The following is a 25,586-nucleotide window of genomic DNA, read 5'->3' as shown; positions in this document are numbered from 1 at the left end:
GTGGCAGTACATGCCTTTAATTAAACACAACACTGAGGTAGCAGACCCGAGTTTGTGAACTAAGTGGGTTCCACAACAGTCAGGGATATATAAGCCTGTAGGGACAGGGGCGGGGGGGGGGGGGGGAGGGGGGAGGAGCATGACTTCAGACAGCAATACCTCCAGTACTGGTCTCAGGGCTTCATCCTCATTCCCATATGCATCACAGGACACACACCACGTACCCACTAGCAGATCCTGGACCAACTCGGTCGGTCCTGGCACTCAATTAATGCTCTATATGCATCCGCCCTCTTCTACTGCTGTCAAACCTGAAGTCAGGTCTTGCAGAGTATCCCAACACCAAGAACAGGGCCTGGTGGGATAACACCACTGCATTCGAGTGAGGCTGCTGTGCAACACAAAGTTTCCCCAGCTCCCCAGTCTCTCACACACTCACACTCACCAACCCATATAAGGAAATTAAGAAAACCATTCGAGTTAAGACAGGTTTCTTTTATTAGTTTTTCCTAAACTTTGTCTCAAGTTTACTGTTTTTCTTAGTGTAAGAATGTGACCTTGAGTTTTTAACAAACCAATTGGGTAATGCGACCTGGATAAATGCTTGTTTGCACACAAGTCACTTGCCACTCTAGCCTGCCTCCACATAAATCCAATCGGTCTGTCTAGACAGCAAAAGCAGATCATCTGATTTCTAGCTTACAACTTCAAATTCACCCCCACCCCAACCCCCCACCCTCCCACGCCCACACACAGATGTTTATGAGAAATGGTCGTAAGGACAGTCAGTTGCATAAGAGTTGGCTTTAATCCTGCAGCCTGCACTTGAAATAGCTATTGGCCTCACAGCAAGGTCAGCAGGCACTCCTGCAGCAAAGCAACACTGGGCCTGGGGCTTCAGGCCCCGGCAGAGCAGGTACACAGTCACTTACACCGTTCTTCCCTCCTCTTCAGTCAACTGCCTCTAGAGCACTTGGCGCTACAGGGCTGTGTAGACACAAGCATAGTGAACCCAACTATGCATGGTTTTTTCAGCTTATTTCCAACAAGCAAAAATGAACAGAGGGCTCTGTTACAGAGATCACTGATCACAAAAGACCCAGAACATAACCCACACTTGTAACTAAGGCAGGTAACCAACTCTACCATCTACTAAAGACATCCGTTTCCAGAACACCTCCTTCCTGTGGACTGGCCCCAGGAAGTGTGTGGTGCCCTGACACTGTCTGCAGTCGACAATGAGGTGTTCCTGTGACCTTGAGCACCTTAACACTAAAGATTCATCGGGAGCAATCGGTGCAATAGCTTACAATCTGTCAGCTGTTTTAACATACAGATTGGCAGACTCATAACACAGATTAACAGTAACACGGGCGACAGCAAAAGAGCTAAGAATCCTGAACTCTGATCCTCTTCTAATGCTCTAATTTACACACATCATCTTTCACTTGAGGTCAGGGTACAAATCTTCCCACCATAAGAAGCAAGGATGTATAGCTCAGATTCACCATGCCTACACCCGTGTTATCTGCAACCTAACCTGAAGGGAAAACTAGAATTTGATGCTTCAGCATTAGTGAACTTACTTTCGGGAACTATAGAAAGCTACTGCATCCAAGTCCCCTGATTCACTAAAGCTTGCTCTAAGTGAAAAGGACATGTGCATTAGACTGCTGCTAAGGGAGAAGGGAGACAGGGCTGGGAACGGAGAGCAATGAGGCCTCGGAGCAAGCCCTGCTGTGCTCTGCGCTCCTGTGCTAATCCATGCTTGCCCGTGCTCTGGCCCACAGAAATGGGGGAAACACCCCCACAGGCCAAGAATGCTGGTGCTGATCTCCACCCAGACTTTATAAGCATAATTTGAGCTTTTGTCATGTATAAAGAAAAGCCTGCCTGGCAGCTGTCACAGCTTTTGCTAGAGCTCAGCTTTCCCAAACACACTTCATTTTGTAGAAGCATGATTAAAACACAAAGGAGGGAGGCGAGAGCTCAGAAAAGATTAGCAGGGCTCTTAAACAGGACCGTAATGAAGAGACAGTGCATTCCATCTCTGGATCTAACTATTTAGAAGTCAAAATGCTCCATACATTACCTATACCCCACCCCCAAGATCCCTAAAAACTAAGAAATCTCCAGTATTTGCTTGCTCTAGTTGATATTTAGAACAAAGTTGACAACTTAAAGCTTTATAATAGTCTGTTTTAATATAAACAAGTGTTGAAATCAATCAATGTCCATCTCAGGAAGCTTCTTGTCTGCATCAGAAGGCACAGCTGTATCTGCACCCTGCTCGGCAGCCTGGGGGCCTGGGCTATCTCCTTGGCCGTCCACTGGTCCATTCTGCTCAGCATGTTTTGGCTCCTCCTTTGGGGGTTCCACTTTGGGTTTGGGCTTTGAAATTATAGGATTGCAAATACTCGTCAGCTCCTAAAATGGCAAAGAAAGAAAACTATGATTTCTTGTAAATTAAACAAACCTTATACTGCTGCAGGCTAAACTCTAGTAGCTAAGATACATAACAAAATCCCAACTGTTAATTACAAAGGAGCTGCCAAAAAAAGTACACAAAGTTAAAAAATACCTTAATTTTAGCTTCAATCTCCTTTGTCTTGACAACTGGGTCCACGGTCAGGCTCTGCTTGTTCTGCAGGTTCAGCTTGCTATTCATCCACTCCATTGCCTCATTGGTGCTTTTCTCTACCTTTGTCATGTCAGCAGCATCCAAGTGCTCATACTGGTCCTCCTACAAGTGTGAGTGGAGAGCTAAGTGCCAAGAATGAGCCAATCCCTGCCAAATACTGCCTTTCAAACAATTCTCATCTTGGGGCTGGAGAGACACACTGGGCAGTTTAAAATCACCTGTAATTACAGCCCCAAAAAGAATCCCAACACCATCTAGTGCACAAGAATAAAAAGTAATAAAATAAAACTTTCAATCCCAGCATTCAGGAAGAAGAGGCAGGTGATCTCTGAGTTTCACACCAGCCTGGTCTACAGAACAAGTTCCAAGCAGACAGGACTACAAAAACAACCCATCTCAAAAACAAAAAACAAACAAACAAACAAAAAAAAAAAAAAAAACACACAGAGCCCTGACCAAAACCATAGGAAAATGAAAACAAAATACCTTGTTTTTGAAAGAGCTGATCACTTTCATATACTGTTGAATTTGCTTCCCTAGTTCTTCAAATAACTTTGGTCTTTCTTCAGATTCCTGGAACCGTGTCTTAATAGGCTGACCTAAATTCTAACAAGAGAATATATAGGTCTGTACAGGGTAGTTTACAATACTTAAGTTACATTGCTGCTACTATAACTAAGAATAATGGGGCTAAAGCACCACTCTCTGGGTATGTGTGTGTACACACATGAATATACACATAAATATATAAACAATACATGCATGTAAATGTTTCAATAAACCATTGGAAATATCAGGCTCCTTCTTTGGCTGCTTATTAGCACAAGTGAAGACAGTCCCAAGTGGAACTGTTTCTCATTACCAACCAAGGCCCAGTTCTCACATTAGGACAACCACAAATTATCTGTCTTCTGTACTTGCCCAACAGTTTTTTATTAAAAACCATACTGGAGCAGGCTGATCTCTCCAAGTACAAGTCCAGCCTGGTCTAGAGAGCAAGTACCAAGACAGCCAGGACAGAGAAACCCTGTCTCAAAAAAAATCATCTCTCCAGCCCCATCTGGGTCCCAATTCAGATCAACTAAATGATCACGGTTGAGGAAATGAAAACTTGAAAACTCAACACAGTAACACTGGAGATTTCTGGTGTTGTGATGCTACACAGCATGAGGTTGTAGGTTTTACAAGCATTCTGAAATATTCTGTATTAAACATAACCCAAGTCACAAAGTCTAACTCAACCTGGGAGATGGTACAGAAGTCCCACTAGCACCTCACAGATAAGAAAATCATTTTGCACGGTGAAGCCAGGTGGCAGTGTATGTCTTTAATTCCAACGCCTGGGAGACCAGCCTGATCTATATACAGAGTTCCAGAATAGCTAGAAAAGACCCAGTCTCAGGAGGAAGAAGATATAGAAGAGACCCTGTCTAGGGAGAGAGAAAGGGAGGGAGGGGAGAAGATCTGACAGGTAGAAGGAAGAAAAAATGGGGGGAGACCATAGCTAGCAAGAACACCTGCATCCCCGCCGAGTGAGCCAGCTAAGGCCTGTGCACTGTTCTTGAGTCACCCACTCGGACAGGTGCAATGCCCATTTCTGGAAAGCAAGTCCACAATGCAAACCAGAAATACAGGGGATATTCCAATTTCCTCTCAGTGAATTTTCAGCTGTTTTCAAACCAAGACCTCAACTGAGGTGATACTTTGTTATCCATCCAGTTTTACCATGGGGTACACAGACATATGAGATGCTCTGCTTTCACCTAGAAGAAACCTATACTGGGCCTCATCTACACTGAGGGAGAAAGCACTGACTCCACTGTGTGGCAAGCACCTCTGAGGCAGACAGAGCTAGGACTTGCTACTTTTTCTATATCCTGATATGAAGAAGGTTCCCAATCCTAATTCACTGGAAGTCTATTGAGAATAAGTTAGCACATCAGAGCAAACAGTTCTGGAACGCATTTTTAGCCTGTGCTCTTTACTAAGAAGCACCTCTCTCTGAAAGCTACAGAGGCACAGAGAGCTCTGCTTAAGAGTCACTTACTTTTAATTCAGCCAATTTGTCTACATAAACTTGCTTTGGTTGGTCTTCTCCATCTTCATACAACCAATTTTCAGTATCCTCTAATTTTAAGGTAAAACTATTACGATCCTATAAATAAAGAAAATATAATTGTCTCTCTCTTATACACACACATACTGTAACAGAAAATATTGTAACAATAAAGAAATACAAAACAGGGCTGGGGAGATGAATCAGTAAGTAGTGAATGTGCATGTGATACGCAACCCATGAAGAAGCCGAGCAAGTGTGTAGACTCAGGAGGCAAGAGCTGGGGATCCCTGGATCAGGCTGGCTAGTTACACTAGTATAACCAGCAAGTTGTAGGTTCAGGGAAAGACTCCCTCAAAAATATAAGTGGAGAACAATCAAAGATAGCAGACACCAATTCTGAGCCTCTACATGGACTTACATCCATGTGTACCCATCACACATGTAAACCACATGTGCATATATTAAAAATTTTTCTATCTATGTAGCTCCCAAAGACATACACTTTTCAGTATTTGGGGGTTTATTTTATGTCTATGAATGTTTTGCCTGCCAGTATGTACTTGTACCACATGTACACAGTGTCCATGGAGGCGAGAAAAGGATGTCAATTCTCTAAAACTGTAGTTATAGACATTGTGAGCCACCACACAGGTACTGAGAACCAAACACAGGTCCTGTGAAAAGGCAGCAAGTGCTCCTAACCACTGAGCTCTCTCCAACCAACTCTGAGTAACTTGATCACACATACAAAGTAGCAGAGCTTCCATTTCAAGGTGTGAAGGTTTCCCTACACCCACAGAAAGGGAGCAACACACTTACATCTTCACTCACAAACTTCTCATATTCACCACTAAGTTTGTCTCTCATCTCGTACACATATTCTTCCACCGCATTCTTGGCATCATTCCGTTCCTTCTCCAGTTTATCCTGCATGATCATCTTACCCTGGAACAACAGCAATGAATTAGACACAAGGCCAACAGCTATGACCATTTCCTCTTTAACATCAACAAACAAGAAAACAAAGAGTGTTCTCTGTTCAAATCCTTTCGATTCTTTTGAGTCACCCCAACAAAATAGAGGCAGGAATATAATCAGGAAGAAAATTTGAAAATCACAGTTTTGTGGGGTTTATCTTAGGGGAAGGGAATAGTGAAAATACTAAGATGTACCCTCAAGAGCAAAATTAAGTATATTTAAGACAAGAAAATTTTGAGCCAAGTGGTAGCACATGCCTTTGATCTCAACCCTTGGTAGGCAGAGGCAAGTGGATATCTAGGAGTTCCAGGATGGCCAAGGCTACACAGAGAAACCTAATCTGGGGTGTGTGTGTGTGTGTGTGTGTGTGTGTGTGTGTGTGTGGCAAAGAGACAGAGAGTGTATGTGGCTCTGAAACTGTTTATGGGAACCTTTTTTTGCCAGATACAGTGGCACACACCTTTAATCCTGATGCATAGGAGGCAGAGGCAGGGGAAAGTCAGTCTGGTCGGTCTACAAACAAGTCCCAAGGCAGCCTCCACCACCAATAAAAATAAAACTATTTTAATGTTATAAGGTAAACTTCTACTTTTTAATTCTACAATACTAAGAAAAGTTAAACATATTTATGTCATATGGTGATGAAGGTCCAGTCAAACAGAACTGCTCTAAGATATGACAGGTAGGGTTGAAGAGATAGCTCAGAGGTTAAGAGCACTGGTTAAGGGGTCCTGAGTTAAAATTAAAAAAAGAAAAGAGGGGAAGAAAGAGTCATGAGTTCAATTCCCAGCAACCATCTATAATGAGATCTGGTGCCCTCTTCTGGCCTGAAGAGATACATGCAGAAAGAACACTGTATACATACATAAATTAATAAACCTTAAAATAAATAAATAAATGAAAGATCTGGCAGGTGCACATAAGGCCTGCCTTAGCTGTGTGACTCTACTGACCCATCACCCAAACCAAGCAATACCTCCCGAAACCAAAGATGTATTCAAAACCCACTGAGCAGACTAGTGTGGTGGTGATGGTGACGGCGGCCCTTGGAAAACAGGCAGCTGGACCTTTTTGAGTTTAAGGCTAGGCTGGCTAATCAAAGTTTAGTTAATCAATGCAAACTAAAAAAATCAAGTTCCAGGACAGCAAAGGCTGTTACACAGAAAAAACAACACAGAAAAACCAAAATAAATAAATAAAATGAAATGAAAAAAATAATTTAATGGGTGGAGTCACCACAACATGAGGAAATGTATTAAAGGCATTAGGAAGGATAAGAACTACTGCCCTAAAGGCTACAGTCTATGTACCTCATTCTCTGTATACAGCCCGAGCATCTCTCGGTCCAGCTGCCATAGCAGCTGGCTCTCGATGGGTAGGTCCACAGTGCTGGTCTTCACTTTTGCCTTCTTGGCTTGAGGTGGTTGGTCCATCTTTTTATCTTTTGATCCAGCTTGAGAGGTCTAAAGAAAAAGAAAATATGAAGAACAAAAACATATAGACTGACCTAAATTTTAAAACAGATCAAGTCAAAAGTAACTCATGATTATTATATAGAAAATTAAGTGACCCTGTCTGATCTGTAGTAGTAAATTCAGGAGGAAAACAATGGTGGTTTTAAGGGTTCAGCAAAGGACAGGAATAGAACTTTATTCTACAAGATAGAAAGTAAAAGGAGCACTACAGTGCTTTAAAATCTGTTTTACAACTAAAAATGAAACAGTTAACATACCTAACAACCTTCTGTGTATCTGACAACCAAAATACAATCACTGGCCACAGTGTACTACTACAGAGCACTTAGAAGGCACAGGCTGGGGCATCAGGAGTTCAAAGCCAGCCTGAGCTTTGGGAGATCCTGTCTCAAAAAAACAACAACCACACCCACATGCCAACACCACTTACAATGTTATGGGAATCTATTCAATGAAATGAAAATGGGTCAAAAAATTTAAACGACAGCAATCTGCCTCAACTCAACAGCAGAGAATACAATGACAGTGGAATTAAACCCTAATATTTCAGTGCCATAAATAAAAAATAAACACGAAGGCAAAACCTAGGCAGACTGTACAAGACCTTTAAATGTTACATGATTACCTTGACATATTTTACACATGTATTGCAATGTAATTTTCACAGGAGTATGTTTTTGTGTATATGTATGCATGATTATGCATTCATGGGTGAGCAAGCAGGTGTGTCCACAGCTACCTGAGGAGCCCCAAACGTCAACATCAGCTATCTTCCTGGCTCTCTGTATTAAAAATTCTATTACCTATATATATTTAGAGATACGTGTATTGCAAATGAGCCACAAAACATGTGCGGAGGTCAGAGACAACTTGCAGAGGTTAGTTTCCTTCTTTACTATGCTGGCCCCAGGGATGGCAGGCTTGGTGACAAGCACCTGCTGAGACACCTTGTCAGTACAACACTTTTGAGACAGGGTATGTCACCAAACCAAAAGCTCACCAATTCAACCTGACTCGCTGACCTTAAGCCCCAGGGACTCCTATGTCCCCAGTTCTGTATCTTAAATTCTTAAATTTTTTGTATGTGCATATGAAAACACGTAATGGTACATGTGGGTGGAAGTCAGAAGACAATTTGTGGGGAACCAACTATCTTTCCACCATATGGGTCCAAGGCACCCACCTCGAGTTGTTGAGTTTGGCAGTAAGTGCTGGCCCTAAATTGGGGATGTAATTTAGCACTGTTACCAACTGACCAATCACCCTTGTGACACAGAAACACTTTACAATAAAAGGAATGATCCTTCTTGCTCCCTAGCCACCTGATTAGGAGCTATTCCAAACCTCATGCAAGAAAACAGTGGCCACAAAGAAAGAAATCTCAAACTGAATATTATATTATGTTGTCTCACACTAGAGTTTATCACTATAAGGACAACAATATTCGATAGGGTAAAGTATGTGGAAAATACTAGAATACGTACACTGGCTAGCACCAAGCCAGATGATTCTCAATCACAAACATGTCAACAGACTCATGAAAGTTTAAAACCATCAAAATTCTTCTTCATATTGGGTGGTGGTGGTACATGCCTTTAATTGCAGCACTCAGGCGGCAGAGGCAGATGGGTGTCAATTCAAGGCCGGCCTGGTCTACAAAGCAAGTTCCAGGACAGCCAAAACTGTTACACTGAGAAAAGGGGGGGCTGATACCAAAAAAAGAAAATAAAAAGAATACCAGAATAAAACACTTGGCAAAATTTGAGAAAAAAAATTCTTAGGTCTCACTGCTTCATTATTAACAAAGTGTCAATGATGTATGCTCTTTTTTAACTTTCCAAAACATACTATGCAATGTAGCTAAAAATTTGTACAAAAGAGTAACAGCGTAGTGCAAGTACAGTCTGCTGGGGTTTGTAGGACAAGAATTCTAAGAGACAATTCTAAGGTAGTACCTCCATTTCCTCAGACTCTGTCTTATTTTCTGCTGGTGTCTGCGGCTGCTGCTCTTCAGCATGTGGTTCCTCCTGGTCTACTTGCATCTTCTGAAAACAATCAAATGAAACACTGAAACCAGAAGATTCTAACCAAAAATTAGGCATCCTTCAACAACACTCAAAGTCACAAGGTATAGACCGCTCCCTGATTCAGCATATAGAGGCTCAAAATTCCAACTACGCACAAGTTACACAGAACATGAAGTTTCCTCTCTGGAGTTCAACACAACAATGTTTGTCCTGCCCAACTGCCCACTCTTGTATGAAACAGAGTAACTACGGATGCAGCAAATACAAACTGAAGGAGCATGTTTGAGCTTCCCTTCCACATGCTTCCTCCCAGAGTCTTGATTTTCAAGAGTTCCTATACCACCATTTTCAATCTCAAAAACACAGCATTGCACATGCTGGGGAAAAGAAACCCAGAGAATTCTTTTAGCAGAAATGATAAAGAAGTTTGTGGAGTATCTGAACAAAAGCTTAATGTTGGTGGCCTATGGGAATAGTCCAAAATGCTATGCAGAATGCTGGTACCTGAATCCCCTACACTCCAGATCTGGGGAAGAGAGCCGAGCTTTAGGAATCTGGTGTAAGAAGAGGACAAGACTTACATTTACCAAGAGTATAATCTATTATTATTTTGAAAACAACAGACTTAAGAGCATTTTCCCATAATCAGTAGTAGTCTAAACTGAGAAATGGTCAGAAGGGAAGAGCCAATTTGAATTCTTTTTCATTCCAGTAAAATGCAAAACTGTGTTGAAGGGGAATGTATAAAAGCACTCAGTAGCTCTCAGTGCTCCTGTCAGCCAGCAGTATGAAACGGCCAGGTTACCTCTTCTTCCTTTGCATTCTGGTCAGTCTCCATCGGCTCCTCATTTTCCTCAGACTTGTGCACTTCTACTAAGGATGCACTGGACACACTGAAAATGCCATGGACATTTACCCGAACCTTGACTTTCACTTTTGAACTGGAGCCATCAGACTGTGGAGTGACTTTCTGAACTGAAAACTGAGCTGAGGATTTAAGAAAAGATTCAAGAGAATGCACAGTAAGACTCAACTTAAACTTCCATATACACAGTCATAGAATAACCAGGCTACCCGGCTACGATCATTCTCAGCACAGTAGCTTTCTCCTTCCTCTCACACACAGCTCACTCTTGCCACCATGACACTAAGGACTCAAATGTCTCCTGCTGGTTTTCCCTTTTCCTCCTGCATATGCTATGCCAGAAAATAGTGTCTAGTTTCCACACTTACTTTTATATTTTTCCAGTTTATGTCATTTCCTAAGAAATTATCATTTAAGCCAGGTGGTGGTGGCGCACGCCTTTAATCCCAGCACTCAGGAGGCAGAGGCAGGCGGATCTCTGTGAGTTCGAGGCCAGCCTGGTCTAGAAGAGCTCATTCCAGGACAGGAACCAAAAGAAAGAAATTATCATTTATAAATCTCACTACTATACCAAGGGTTTGTTTAGGAAGTTTTTTTTCTTAAAGGTCCAAGACAATTTTATTAGATTTTAAAAACAAAGACTGTGGGACAGACAGTTGCCTGAGAGAGAAAAAGCCAAGAGAAAAAGTCAGCCACACAGTGGGTTTCACAAGAAGAGTATGGAAGCCCAACGTGTTAGTGAGCATACCCAAGGCAAGACCAGTACTGGAAAGAAAAAGACAGAAAAGGGTATAGAAGTTTGCCCTTCTGAGCATGATTGCCACGGTCCTTGCCATTCTACAAATGGAAAGCAGGGCAGTCAATTTTCTTCCCACAATTTCTACAGGTCACTGAGGCTGCTCTTGATCTTTATCCACAGCACACATCTTACAAAACTCTTGGTCTCTCTCTTCTCAAGTGACAGTGTTTCCGAATCATAACTATTCTCAGTTTGTAAAGACTCAGTCAAACTTGGTTCTAAATTCTAGGATGGACGATGGTGTAGAACAACTGTGTGATTTCTGTGCAAATCTTGTAACTGTATATTAGAACCAACCAACTCTATCATGTTTTTTTCATCAGGACCACCTTATAGTCACCCACAATGTGTACTGAATCCAGGAATACAACATAAGACTCATTAAATAATAACCATCTGGAGTCAAGGCCAACCTGGTCTACAGAGTGACCAGGACAGAGCGAGTCCCAGGACAACACAGAGAAAAATCTGTCTCGAAAAACCAAACCAAAGAAACAAACCCACCCATTGGACTGCCTCTATACCCAGTACTATGGATGGAAGATGTTTGTTTTGGGGCATAAAGCACCTAAATTTCTAAATAATCTTTCTTTCTTTTAGTACTCCCAAATAGAAACCAGTTTGTATTACTACTTTAGTTTCCAATTCCACTTACCTATAGCAGGATCTGGATAGGGCAAATCCTGAGGAGAGCTATAGTAGGCCTCAAGAGTGAAAGGTTCCTTTCTGTAAAATGTGAGGACTTTGGAGAAAGGAGCAGCATGATTTTTGGGGAAGACTTCACAGTCACTAGGTAGAAGAAAGAGAGAGACAAACCCCACAAACTCAAAATCTTTATTAAAATATTTCAGTCTCTTATTTTATGGAGGGGGTGTTTTGTAGATGTGTGTGTTGAGGTCAGAGGGTAGCCCTGGGTGTTAGTCCTAGCCTTCCACCTTCTTTGACACGGGGGTCACTACTATTTGGATGCTGCCTACTCCAGGCTCCCAGCATGCAAGTGTCTGGGGATTCTCCAAACGCCACCTCCCATCTCGCCAGAGCTTTATGGTTTCCGGAAATTTGAACCCAGGTTTTCAAACTTGCAAGGTCCATCTATCTCCTTAACACAATTCATGATTATTCTTAACACTTTTGACATATGTATCCTAGGGATTGTAATTACTGAAGAGTTCCAGTTTCTCCTTGTCGGCTATTATTTCCAGGTTATTCAAGGGAAGCTAGAAAGACGGCTCAGCAGTTAGCACTGGATGCTTTTCCAAAGGACATAGGTTTGATTCCCAGCACCCACATGTTGGTTCACAACAGTCTCTAACTTCATTTTTAAGGGCTCCAAAGTCCTCTTTCTGGACTCCTCTGACACTAACCACAGACATGGCATACAGGCATACATGCAGGTAAAATACTCACACAAATTTAAAAAAATTTAAATCTTCAGAGCATTAAAAAAAAAAATAATATACTTTTGTATTTTTGGTTATGAGCCTAGTCTTTAACAGCTGAGCCTGGGCCTGGAGAGATGGTTCTGCAGTTAAGAGCACTGGCGGCTCTTTCCAGAGGTCCTGAGTTCAATTCCCAGCAACCACATGCACAACCATCCACAATGAGATCTGATGCCCTCTTCTGGCCTACAGGAATACATGCAGGCAGAACACTGTATACATAATAAAAAAATCTTTAAAACAAAGAAACAGAGACAGAGACATGGGCTGGAGAGATGGCTCAACAGTTAAGAGCACTGGCTGCTCTTATACAGGACCTGGGTTCAATTCCCAGCACCCACCACGGCAGCTCGAAACTGTAACTCCATTTCCAGGATCAGACACCCTCACACGGATGCATGCAGACAAGCCACCAATAAACATAAAATTAAAAAAAGAGTCAAACAAAAATAAAATATTTTTTAAAAAGGAATATACCCAAACAACACAAAAGGGCACCAAGTCTCAATGGGAACAAGAACAGAAAAATTAAATGACGAGACACTAATTTTTCACGGCTTTAAAAAGAAAATCTCGCCGGGCAGTAGTGGCACACACCTTTAATCCCAGCACTTGGGAGAGAGTGGCAGGTGTATCTCTTTAGAGTTCAGCCTGGTCTACAAGAGCTAGTTCCAGGACAGGCTCGATAGCTACAGCGAAATCCCGTCTCAAAAAACCAGGTGGGGGGGGGGGGGCTCCTCATGTAGTCCAACCTGATCACAATGGAGCTAAAGATAGCCTTTTCTCCCTTGATTTCCAGCCTCCCTCCACTTCTTGCATGCTGGATCATAGGGATTCACTATCACGCTTGGCCATGCATGAATTTACACTGACAACTGTCACTGTTTTATGCACCTGGCACATACACGTGTGTAAGGAAAGACATTACCCAGATGAGTATGCATAAGTGGGACTGCTAATGTATTACCTTGACCCTTCTTCAGCTGGAGAATTCCATCTCAAAGATATTGGATACGCCACCACATCAGTGATAGAAAATTCTCTCACTTTGAAAGCAGGTGATAAGATTGCACACTAGAATGATAATTTTAAAAATTCTATTGATAAATATAGACATAAACTGGTATTACTAGAACTATAAACAATAAATTCAGGAAGCAATCACAGATTTACTTTTTTTACTTTTTTTACTTTTTTTTTTTTTTTGGTTTTTCGAGACAGGGTTTCTCTGTGGTTTTGGAGCCTGTCCTGGAACTAGCTCTTGTAGATAGATTTACTATTTTCAGTAGTATGTAATGGTATTGAACAGTTCTACAAACTGCTGTCAAATTTACTGTGCAGCCTAGTTTTGCTTTACCAGTTCCCATGAACTTGAAGCATACTACTTCACAAATCACCAGACAATTCAACAAATTCCAGCAGCTCTAGCTTAGAGTTAATCTCGCTATCATTATTGTTATCATTGGTATCCCCCAACTTTTTTGGTTATTTTCCTTAGGCAGTGTTTCTACACATAGCCCTAACTGTCCTAGACTCACTATGTAGATCGGGCTAGCCTTGAACTTAAGAGATCCACTGCCTATGCCTCCCAAATACTGGGATTAAAAGCATACAACACCACAGCACGGTTTATGTATGTATCTTCATGACCAGTAATTGTTATGTCTATCAGCTACTCATTTTAAACAAAGCTTTCAGAATCTTACACCTTGAGATTGCCCTCAGGTTAACAGGTAGACAGATATTTGCTTATTATGACCTACGAACAAAAGCAACTCACCTGCAGTGCACAGCCTCGAGTGACAGCCTCATCTGCATTTAATGTTGTACTAAGTTCTTTACCAAAAAATTTGCTGATCTTCTCTTTCACAGCAGGGATTCGTGTGGCACCACCAACTATCTCTACTGCATAAATATCTTCTTTTCTTAACTCTAAGCCACAACAATGAAACATTAATAAAATAATCTTTAAATCAGTACTTTAAAATGAAGAAAAAGTAGCAAGTTTTTTAGAACCAATCAACAGACATATTAAACTCTGCTCCCTCACACACCCAACCCAAATTACACATGCACACACTCACAGGAGCAGTACAACAGTGGAGTCTAGAAGGCACGCAAGCACACTAGTTTGTCCTGTATCGGTCCTACATGCCCTAACAGAACATCACACACAAAGACCCAACATTCCAGCATTAGTCATATGTGGGCCTCAAAATACTAATCATGCATGACCTGTCATGAAGGAGAGAGGCTTTTAGACGCATCTAATCACTTCCAGTGCTCAGTCCAGAGAACAAGGCACAGTCCCAAATAGAACCCAGTTATAGTCTCCCAAGGATCAGAAGTTGAAAGAGGTCATGGCAAGGCTCCTCTACTGCTCAAAAATACCTCATGCTGCTTGATTTCAGTCATTTTATCTAACAACCACTATTTCTTGAGAAAAACATTTAAAGAAACTGGTTTGAGGGCTGGTGAGATGGTTCAGTGGGTTGAGGCAAACGCTGAGAAAGCCTGAACTGAGAGAGTTCAGTCTCCCGAGTCCATGCAAATGTGGAAAGAGAACTTCAACTCTACATAGTTGTGCTCTGATCTCCATCCATTTTAAAAAGAAACAGGTTGCAGCAAGGACATTACGTATGTGCTTGTACTTCTAGCTGGAGGTTAAGGAAAAGAGACTGGCTTGAGTCTCCAGCCTATGCAGTGCTCCTCCGCCTCCACCTCGGAAAGAAAACTGGGGAGCAGAGGGGTGTGACACTCCCAAAGTTCAAAATAAAAACACCAGTCATCACCGCTGATTTAAGACCCAAGGCAAAAGTCAGGCAGGGGTGGCGCACACATTTAATCACAGCACTTGGAAGGGAGAGGCAGGCAGATCTGATCTCTGTGAGCTTGAGGCCAGCCTGGTCTACAAAGCAAGTTCTAGGACAGCCAGGACTGTTACATAGAGAACCCTATCTCAAAAAGAAAACACCCAAACCAATGCTGAACTAACATCAACAGAATTCGTGACTAGCAAAAAGGTATAAACGGTGTACCCAAAACAGTTTTAATTAATAATATATTCTAAGTGAAATGTTTTAAGGTCTGAAACAAACAAAGCATCTTATAAAACATACATGTGTTTGTGACCAGCCTGGTCTACAGAGTGAGTTCCCGGACAGGCAGGGCTACAGAGAAACACACATGATTTGCAGGTAGGTCGTCTTCTGTTGCTCAAGTGTGTCAACAAGTGTGTCCTCACTCTCCACTTTATTTTTATATAATTATTAATCTGCCCCCCCCAAGGCTATTGACTATCCTGGAACTCACAGAGAACCACCTGCCTCTGCCTCCTGAGTGTGGAGATTATTTTGAGACAGGGTCTCTAGCCCTGGCTGGCCTTAAATGTGATGACCTTAAAGTCCTGACCCTTCTGCCCCCCACATGCACTACCTCCCCACCTCCATCCTTTACTTTTTCCAAGCTTTGTTTTCCTGAACTATTTTATTATGTGCACAGGTGTTTTTTCTGTATGTGTCCGAGAAGGATGCCAGTCTGTGAACCATGCACATGCCAACAAAGGTCAGAAGAAGGAATCATGTGGATGTTAGGACTCGAATGTGGGTCCTCTGGGAGAGCAGACAGTACTATAACCTCTGAGCCATCTCTCTAGCCTCATTTTTGAGTATCTTCTACTGACCCTCAAACTCAATTCATGAGTATTTTACCTTCCCAGTGAGGGAGGTTAGAAGTGTGTGCAGCTGTTCCTGGGTTGTATGTGGGTCCTGGGGAGCCAAACATGCCCTCATGGTTGAGCAGCAAGCCCTTTACTATCTGAGTCATATCTCAGAACCATATTGAGCTAACCAAGGACTCACTGACAGGAAGTTTATAAGACTACCACACAAGCACTGCCAAAACCTTTTAAGAAAGATTCATGTATACATTTGTGTTTGAGACAAAAATAGGATTTTTAGAGAAAATATTGTATTCTTCAAAGGCTTTAGGGAGAAGAAACATTCAAAAGGAACAGATAAAGCTTATTGTCAGAATTGACAACGTTCATGCAACAAATACTTGACAGAGAGGAGAAAATGTTAACACACAATACATTCCCAGTCTGGGATATACAATTCAATGGCAAAAATACTTACTGGATTGTTCCAAGACACTACGAAGTGGAGGCTCCACTCTTGCTAAGAGATCATCACACATCTCCAGAAATTTGCCTCTATTAAAGAAACAATAGGTTAAATCACATTCCAATTTTGGGCAGAACAGAAAGCTATCATCAAAAATCAGGTAATCACAAGCACTGGCAAGAATGTGGAAACTGCAGCCCTGGGCAATGTAAAAAGAACAAACACCACAAGTTTGGCTTTTTGCTTGAAATGCTAAACAGCAATGCCACATGACTGCAATTCCACACTAGGAACACTCATAGGTAGAACTAAAATATAAGTTCATAAAGCGGCAACACGATTTATAAAACCCAGAAATCAAAAACAATTAAATGCCTTTCAATGGTACTCAGGAACAAAAAGGAACTGAAGCATGATACAACAAGCTAGACCTGAAAATGCTGTGCTAGACAGAAGCCAAACCAAGGACATACATTACTTCATCCATATGAAATACTAGACACAGGTGAGCCAAATAGAGGGGAAAAAAAACACTTCAGTGTCAGCTTGGGTAAGAAAAGAGATGACTAACATACATAAAATTATTCTTTATGAGATCAGTTAAAATTAGAGAAAAAGAGAACATCCATATATACACATCCCGCCCAGCAGTACCTCTATCAGCACCCTCTACACAAGTTTCATGTGTTCAAATTAATGAGGAATGACATACAGGAGTTTGTCAGCTATCTATAAGATCTGACAACAGGGCAAGTTGCTCTGACCCCATCCCTTCTTGTCCTTCAGAATCCTTGGCAACAACATCATTTATTTGCTTGGTTAGTTTTTGGTTATCTTTGATTTTTTTTAAAAACTTAATTTTGAGTTTTGGTTTGCTTGTTTGCTTTGCTTTTTAAACAGTTTCAATTTTGCAAGCCAGACTGTGCTCAAGGTCACAGCAATCTTTCTGTCTAGACCCAAGGGCTGAGATTACAAGTATATCCCACCATGCCAGGCTCCAGGCATCCGCAACTCTGCCTTTTCCATTATGTCACACACTTGGCTTCAGAGAGAAACAGAGCATTCTCTGGATGGCTCTTTCAGTCAGCACCATGCTGGGTTCCTCCCCATTTCTCACAACTTTACTATAAAACTGAACTGTGGTGACAGCTGTTTATTAACTTAAAAACTCTATACTAAATTGGACGTGGTGGCTCACCTCTAATCCCAGCACTTGGGAAAGAAACTACATCAAGACAACTGCCATTTAGGTCAGTGTGGGCTATAGAGTAAGGATATCTCTCTATCAATAAATAATTAAATAAAAAAATAAAAGCAAACAAACAAAACACCAAAATAAGTTAAAAAACAAAACAAAAAACCAGGTATGTACTTCACATGAAAGTCCAGGAACCTGACTGTGATGCCCAGAACCTACATCAAGGTGGATGGACAGAACTGATTCTACAAGTTTCCTCCTGACCTCCACTATTGTACTGTGACATGCATACATATGCATACATTATGCTCCTTAGTACCCCATAAACCAGGTGAAGTGGAACATACCTGTAATTACATCTCTAAATGAAACTGCAATCAATTATTTTAGTGTACATAGCAAATCTGGGGTCAACTTGTGCTACAATAAGAACCATCTCAAGAAAACAAATTTGCTGGGCAGTAGTGGTGCACACCTTTAATCCCAGCACTTGGGAGGCAGAGGCAGGTGGATCTCTTTGAGTTTGAGGCAAGTTCCAGGACCGTTACACAGAGAAACCCTGTCTTGAAACACCGAGAAAATACAAATTTCTCATTGCTCTATTATCATTCCAATCTTACATATGCCCAAGAAAATAGTGAGTATACTCTCTACCCTTATAGATTTGCCTATTCTAGACATTTTGTAAAAACAGAAGCATGTAATGCTCAGTTCGTTCAAAGTGTCTAGCATGTCTCAGGGCCATCTATGATTTATTATATCTCCATCTTATGATTTTTTTTAGGTTTACTTATTTTATGTGTATAGGCATTTTGCCTGCATGTACGTATATGTACCGCAAATCTGAAGAGGATGTTGGATCCATTCGAACTGAGGTTATAAAGTTGTGAACTACCAAAGTCATCCTCAGTCAGCCTAAGATACACAATAACCTGCCTCAAAAAAAAACTTAAAATAAAAATAAATAATAAAAAAGCACACCAGGTGGTGGTGGTGCATGCTTTAAATCTCAATACTCCGGAGGCAAAGGCAGGCAGATTTCTCCAAGTTCAAGGTCAGCCTGGTCTACAGAGTCAGTTCTAGAAGTCTAGTCAGAGCTACACAGTGAAACCCTGTCTAAAAACACACACAAAGAAATGGCCAGGGTGTAATACTAGTACTTGGGAGAAGACCAGATTGCATTACAGTGAGTTCCAAGTCAACCATCACTAGAACTGACAACTGTTCCACAAAAGTAAAAGCATCTTGAACAAAAACTGAAAAAAAAAGGCCTAGAAATAATTTTTAAAAATTAAAGATTTAAAAAAAAAATTAAAGATTTATTATGTATACAGTGTTCAGTCTGCATGTATGCCTACATGCTGGCAGAGGGCACCAGATCTCATCCTGGATGGTTGTGAGGCACCATGTGGTTACCGGGAATTTAACTCAGGACAGTGGAACCCTTAACCTCTGAGCCATCTCTCCAGCCCTGGAAATACTTATTTCAACTAAAAATGCACAAAAGAAAGTCCACAAAGGCAGTATTGGAAGGAACTCACAGTGAATGCCACTGTGACAGAGTTTCTTTCTCTTTTGGAGAATGACAAAAAACATTCTACTAATCAGACAGTGGTCATGACTGAACAGCTTATGAACATGTATAAAAACACTGAACTGCACATTTAAATTATATAATAGTGTTTGTATGTGAAGTCTACCAGCAGCAAAAAAATTTAAAAAAAAAACACTACAAAGGGAAAACAAATTAGAAATGAATGAATAAAACTAACCACTATGTGTTTAAGAGCAAAACAAGCTAGTAGTAATGCCCCAGAGTACTCCCAGACAGGCAAGATTCCCCAAGAAAAGTGGAGCTGGAAAACACTGAACTCAAGAAAGCTTAATTTAGCCAGGCAGTAGTGGCACATGCCTTTAACCCCAGCATTTGGGAGGCAGAAGAAGGTAGATCACTTTGAGTTCGAGGCCAGCCTGGTATACAAAGCAAGTTCCAGGACAGCTAGGGCTGTCAGAGAGATCCTGACTTTGCTCCTCACACCACATAAGTGTTACATTATGTGAACGCACATGAACTGGTGGATACAACACTTGCCAGGAGAGACAACGATGCACTGACGCACACTTCCTCAGGAATGAACCTCTGACCTATCATGCAACACACACAGCCATACACAACCCACTGCTGTGATACATATAGAGAACGCAGATGTAATATGAAATGGAACCAAGAACTGCTTACATAGCCTGGGAATTTTTTCTTGGTGGGGGGAAAGGGAGGTGAGACAGAGTTTCTCTGTGAAGCCTAGCTGTCCTGAAACTCACTCTGTAGACCAGACAGGCCTTGAACTCACAGCGGTCCACCTGCCTCTGCCTCCCAAGCGGTATGATTAAAGGTGTGCACCCCCAATGCACAGCTTCAGGCTCTGGGACTTTTATCGTACAGTGACTGTTTCCATTACATCAAGTGGTGCTTCACAAAACTGCATGTGTGCTAAATTTCACTAACTAGTCACTTTAGTGCTGCGTGTGTGGTGTGTACATTAACTTCTTTTTTCAGATAGGATCTTATATGGCTGGTCTCAACCTCATTTGATTGTACACATTCAAGCAGCTGGCTGTCTTAACACTAACATATCACACCTACCCAGAAATATGACTAAATGAAGGAACACCTTCACATCCCTACCCTGTGCAGCAAATCCGCCTGTCTCAAGGAAATAACAGGTTCAGAAAAGCAATGTCTTATGGAAACAAAACTGGCCTCAAACTAGGTAGCTAAGGATGACCTTGACCTTTTTATTGCCTTTTAGTGAGTGAGTGTGTTTGGATGTGTTTATATTTATGGCGACACACTTGTGGAGTGGAGGTTCTCTCCTTCCTTCACATGGATCCTGGGGATTGAACTCAGGTCACAAGGCTTAAGAGCAGTCACCGTTATTTGTTGAGTTATTTCTCTAGCCTGACTTTGAACTTCTGTTGCTGGTATCTGGACCCAGGGTTTCAGGAATGCTAACCAAGTACTCTACCAACCGAGCCACACCCTCATTTCAGCGGATATACTGTCACATTCAAAGTAATCTAATCTCATTCATTTCAAAAATAGGTAGTCAACTTTCAAGGCTAAAAACTGAAAGCTATAAGAGTCAGAAAGAGCCAGGTGGTGGTGGTACACACTTTTAATCCCAGCACCTGGGAAGCAGAGGCAGGCGGATCTCTGTGAGTTCAAGGCCAGACTGGTCTACAGTATGATCATGTTCCAGGCCAGCCAGGACTATTTCACAGAGAAACCATCTTTAAAAAAAAAAAAAAAAAAAAAAAAAAGAGTTCAAGCCAGTCTGTGTTCTTACATGTAGATAATAAAACCTGTATTTCCTTTTTTAAAAAACGTTTTTTGGGGGGATGGTGGTTTTGGAGAACAATCTGTTTTTTAACAACAAAGCAGCATTTAGGGCTAGAGATAGATGGTCCAGCAGCTAAAAACACTGGCCACTCTTTCAGAAGACCCAAGTTAAATTCCTAGCACCCATAATGTGGTTCACACTGTCTTAAATTCTACTACCAGGAATTCGATATACTCGGCTGGGCTCTACAGGAACCAATTTATGTATGTGGTCCACAGACACATATGCAAGCAAAGCACCAATGCACATAAAAATTAACATTTTAAAAATAGCATAAAGTCAAATCAGATTCTAAAAACACACACCTATCGACTTAACTCTTATAATCAGTATTTGACTATAACAAATATCTGGAACACACCAGCCTACCATCAAATCTTAAGTCTCTTCTCCCCTAACATTCACTCACCACTGGGCGGGGGGGGGGGGGTGGAGGAGAGGCCTCCACATGCAGAAATTTCCAAGCAAGAGAAAAGGGTAAGCAAGGACAACCTTGGACACTGGTCAACAATAAATACCATCTCAAATTTTTTAAGGGTCACTAAGGCTCACTTCCCCAAACAAGCCATCAGTCCTGCCTGAATTCTACCAATGGATTTCACAGCCAAAAGAACATTTCACTCCCTCATCCAAGCAACACAATCAAGCAACAATAACAGAATGTTTCTGAAATAACATTTCATGTCAATTCCCCAGAATTCTTGCAGTATTATATAAAAAGGACTACTGCCCTCAAGTGATCCTAAACCACTCAAACCAACTATTTTAATTGGTGCTTAAACTGAATTTATCCTATTTAAGCATTAAAGTATGATTCAGTAGTTTAATGAAAACTAGTAATTTGTACGTAATACGTACTTAAGTTGTTAACTAGTAATTTTCAGGAACATTTGAGTTACCAAAACCATTACTAGAACCACCAGATCCAACCTTTCCATAAAAACTGGGTCCCAGATGACCTACAATTTTTAACACACTAACTAGCATGATTTCAATCAATTAAAAAAAAAAAGGAAGCTCAAAATTCACTTAACATTAATAATTAATATGGAGACAGGGTGGTGGTGGCCTAAGCCTTTTAATCCCAACACTTGGGAGGCAGAGGCAGGTAGATCTTGTGAGTTCAAAACCATCCTGGTCCACAGAGCGAGTCCCAGGCCAAAAGCTACAGAGAGAAGCCCTGTCAGTGGGGGTGAGGGAGGGGAGGGAGAAGAAGTAATATGGTTACCTATTCATAGTTCCGGATACATCAATGTCATTCATAAAACATTCAATGCTCAAAGGGAGGTCTGAAGCATTCGCACTCATCAATTTCTTGAGTTTCTCACACTCTTGAGACAGTCGTAATAAAGCACGAACTTTAGATTTTATGTCTAGCTTGTACTTCTTTCCAAATTCTTCACAGAAGTGATTTACTAACACCTCATCAAATTTTCTGCCTCCCAGTGTTGTGTCAAAAGCTGTCGCCAAAACCTTCAGAGGAAAAAAAGATAATCCAACAGTTAACCAATTTTAAAGTTTATCATGATGCATACTCTATTTTTTTAATATTTATTTATTATATATACAATATTCTGTCTGTGTGTAAGCCTGCAAGCCAGAAGAGGGCACCAGACCTCATTACAGATGGTTGTGAGCCACCATGTGGTTGCCGGGAATTGAACTCAGGACCTTTGGAAGAGCAGGCAATGCTCTTAACCACTGAGCCATCTCTCCAGCCCCATACTCTATTTTTTAAAAGGCCAGAAGTGTGTTTATCAAGGCTGAAATTAAGGATCTAGTGCATAATCCTTGTTAATATTATATTATGAAACAGGTAGCCCTTTTATCACTGCCCACCCAGCAGCCCTGACAATGTACTAAATAACTTTTTTTCTTTGAGGGGAGAAAATAAATAAATAAATAAATAAATAAAAGCAGGCGCACATATGCCCCTGAGCGCACACACACAGAGAGAGACAGAGACAGAGACACACCATGAAAACATTTTGAAATGAGTACGGCTCACTTCACTAATGAGCCCTCCAGAGGCTGAAGACAAGATGACTGCCACAAGCCTATGTAGGAGCTCCAGATCAGCCTCAAATACAGCAGGAACAAAAATAACTACTGAGGCTGGAGCTACAGCTAGGAGCACTAGTTGATCTGGGTTCAATTTCAAGCACGCACATGGCAGCTCACACCTGTCTGTAACTCCAGTTTCCTTCAGGGGACCCTAACAAGCATGAAAAAAACATCAATGCACATAAAAATAAAATATTCTTAAAAAATACTCTCTACACATTATGGGGAAGCTGCAGAAGGAGAGAGACCATCTTCAGGTCACTAACTTCTACCCTGGTAGAAACAACTGCACATCTCCACCACTTCACCCAACTTGACTCAACAGGAGTTTCACAATCAAGGTCAAACATAAGTTCCAACTTCTGATCCAAAAGCTACCGACAAAACAGTGGAGCTCTAATCAGTTCACCATCAGAAAGCTGCAGAAATCTTGAGCACAGCCATGTTTCTATGTGTCACAATAAGTATGGTACAGTTGCACTGGCAGCTTTCCAAATGTATAGCAGAATTCTTAAGTATATTAAACCCAAAGCAGATCCAGTAAGAGATGACAAGCTAAGTGACAACATTTTTGTGAAGGAACTAAACCTATAAAATATAACGTTTTTTGTTTTGTCTTTCAAGATAGTCTCTGTGCATTTCTGACTGTCCTGAACTTGCTTTGTAGACCAACCAGGAAGGCCTGAAACGCAGAGATCCGCCTGCCTCTGCTTGCCAAGTACTGGCATTAAAAGCATTCACCACCACCACCCAGCTAAAACATAATCTCTTTAATAAACACTACATAGCAGTAAGAAATTTTCTTTCTTTTTTTTTTTAAGATTCATTTATTTACTATGTATAGTGTTCTACCTGCATGTATTCCTACATGCCAGAAGAGGGCACCAGATCTCATTACAGATGTCTGTGAGCCACCATAAGGTTACTGGGAATTGAACTCAGGACCTCTGGAAGAGTAGCAGTGCTCTTAACTTCTGAGCCATCTCTCCAGCTCCCAGAAAATTTCTTAAGTTAACTGAAAAATTGGACATAGGTTTGACTACAGCAATTTCAGTTTTGTTTTCTTCACTGCAACGTAGGCGAAAGATGTAGCTCAGCGGTAGAATATTTGCTTAATTAAGCAAGCCTGAGGCCCTCGGTTCAATTCTCAACTCGAGTTAAGATAAAAATCAGGGGTACAGTTGCACATCTGCAATCCCAGAACTCTGGGCTAAGGCAGAATGCTTGCTGAGTTTGTGGCCAGCCTCAGCCAAAATGAGACCTTGACCCAAATTTCTGGTCTCAAGTGTAATACACCAGCCTTTGTTTCCCATGGTCTAGGATTACAGTCATGAGCCACCATACCCAGCTTAAAATAGTATGTGAACATTAAGAATTATACCTGACCCATAATTTGGCTATAAACCTTGTAAATATTCATTTCCCAATTAATGTTTGGTAATCTAAAACAACTAGAATATAGATAAAAAAGAAAAGCAGAAGCCAAGTTTATTATTCAAAATACAGTACAATGAATTAGAACCCAAAAATATGCTTCAAAACTACCAATATTTCACATTAGTACCTCCTACTATGCCCACAATATTGGGGGCAAACTTAAACCTTGGCACCAGGAACCTTAAAACACATCTCAAGTAACTAAACAGGCATTAGAAAAACCTGGCCAGAGGGACAGTTAGTCTTCTACTGACGGTGCAGCTCCAAAAGGAAGCAGACATGTGTGCTGTGGCAGTCCTTACCTCTCCACAGCTCTACAACTCAGAATAAGAGTGCTTTAGTTTAAATACTCCAGAAACCCACTGTCCTTCTAGTCTAGTGCCCTCTAGCATACTCTGGTCCCTCCTCTTTCTAGAACTCTCCAAATCTCAATAGCACTTTACACATCCTTTCAACCCCTGCGCTGAGGAAAACTCGCTGAAGCCCACCAGGATGTACTGTTTACAAAAGTGGGAGAATCGGGACTAGAACTGAGGAACTGTTGTGAGGAGGGGGGGGGGGGGGGGGGCTGTGTTCCTGCAGCCCCAGCTCCCGGCCGCCTGGCTAGCTTATGCCCTGAAATAATTACACAGAAACTGTATTCTTTTAAACACTGCCTGGCCCATTAGTTCCAGCCTCTAACTGGCTAATTCTCACATCTCGATTAACCCATTTTTAATAATCTGTGTAGCCCCACGAGTTGTGGCTTACCAGGAAAAATCTTAACCTGTGTCTGTGTTGGCTGGGAGAATCATGGCGACTGCCTCAACCTGCTTCTTTCTCCCAGCGTTCTGTTCTGTCTACTCCGCCAACCTAACTTTCTGCCCTATCAGGGTCAAGGCAGTTTCTTTATTAACCAATGAAAGTAACACCTAGACCCTCCTCCATCAAGGAACCTCACTCAAGGTCCATGTCCTGTAATTTACTCCATAACAACTCTGGGTACAATTTATTTCGACCCACAGCCTCCACTCCCACCATAATTTCTGAGTTCCAGATCAGGTGGCTTTACAACAAGCTTCCATTGGTTGTTTTTTAAA

At 41.5% G+C, this 25,586-nt stretch overlaps 1 protein-coding gene across 1 annotated transcript in view; it reads right to left on the bottom strand.

Moving 5' to 3' along the window:
* Positions 1-474: 474 nt before the first annotated feature.
* Hspa4 (heat shock protein family A (Hsp70) member 4) overlaps positions 475-25,586 on the bottom strand; it is a 50,068-nt gene continuing 24,956 nt past the window's right edge. Inside the window, exons 7-19 of the mRNA XM_041664477.1 lie at positions 22,235-22,479; positions 16,420-16,496; positions 14,064-14,215; positions 13,251-13,357; positions 11,500-11,633; positions 9,986-10,167; positions 9,109-9,198; positions 6,989-7,141; positions 5,520-5,645; positions 4,689-4,796; positions 3,128-3,247; positions 2,582-2,743; positions 475-2,427 (exon numbers count right to left, since the gene is read on the bottom strand). Coding sequence (XP_041520411.1) covers positions 2,224-2,427; positions 2,582-2,743; positions 3,128-3,247; positions 4,689-4,796; positions 5,520-5,645; positions 6,989-7,141; positions 9,109-9,198; positions 9,986-10,167; positions 11,500-11,633; positions 13,251-13,357; positions 14,064-14,215; positions 16,420-16,496; positions 22,235-22,479 — 1,860 coding nt within the window. The 3' untranslated portion in view covers positions 475-2,223. The remainder of the gene's footprint in view (positions 2,428-2,581; positions 2,744-3,127; positions 3,248-4,688; positions 4,797-5,519; positions 5,646-6,988; positions 7,142-9,108; positions 9,199-9,985; positions 10,168-11,499; positions 11,634-13,250; positions 13,358-14,063; positions 14,216-16,419; positions 16,497-22,234; positions 22,480-25,586) is intronic.

Source organism: Microtus oregoni, unplaced genomic scaffold, assembly GCF_018167655.1.
Source record: "Microtus oregoni isolate MIOR12 unplaced genomic scaffold, Mior012 000015F_ref0000493, whole genome shotgun sequence".
Taxonomy (NCBI): domain Eukaryota; kingdom Metazoa; phylum Chordata; class Mammalia; order Rodentia; family Cricetidae; genus Microtus; species Microtus oregoni.
This window is presented reverse-complemented; position numbering and strand designations above follow the sequence as displayed.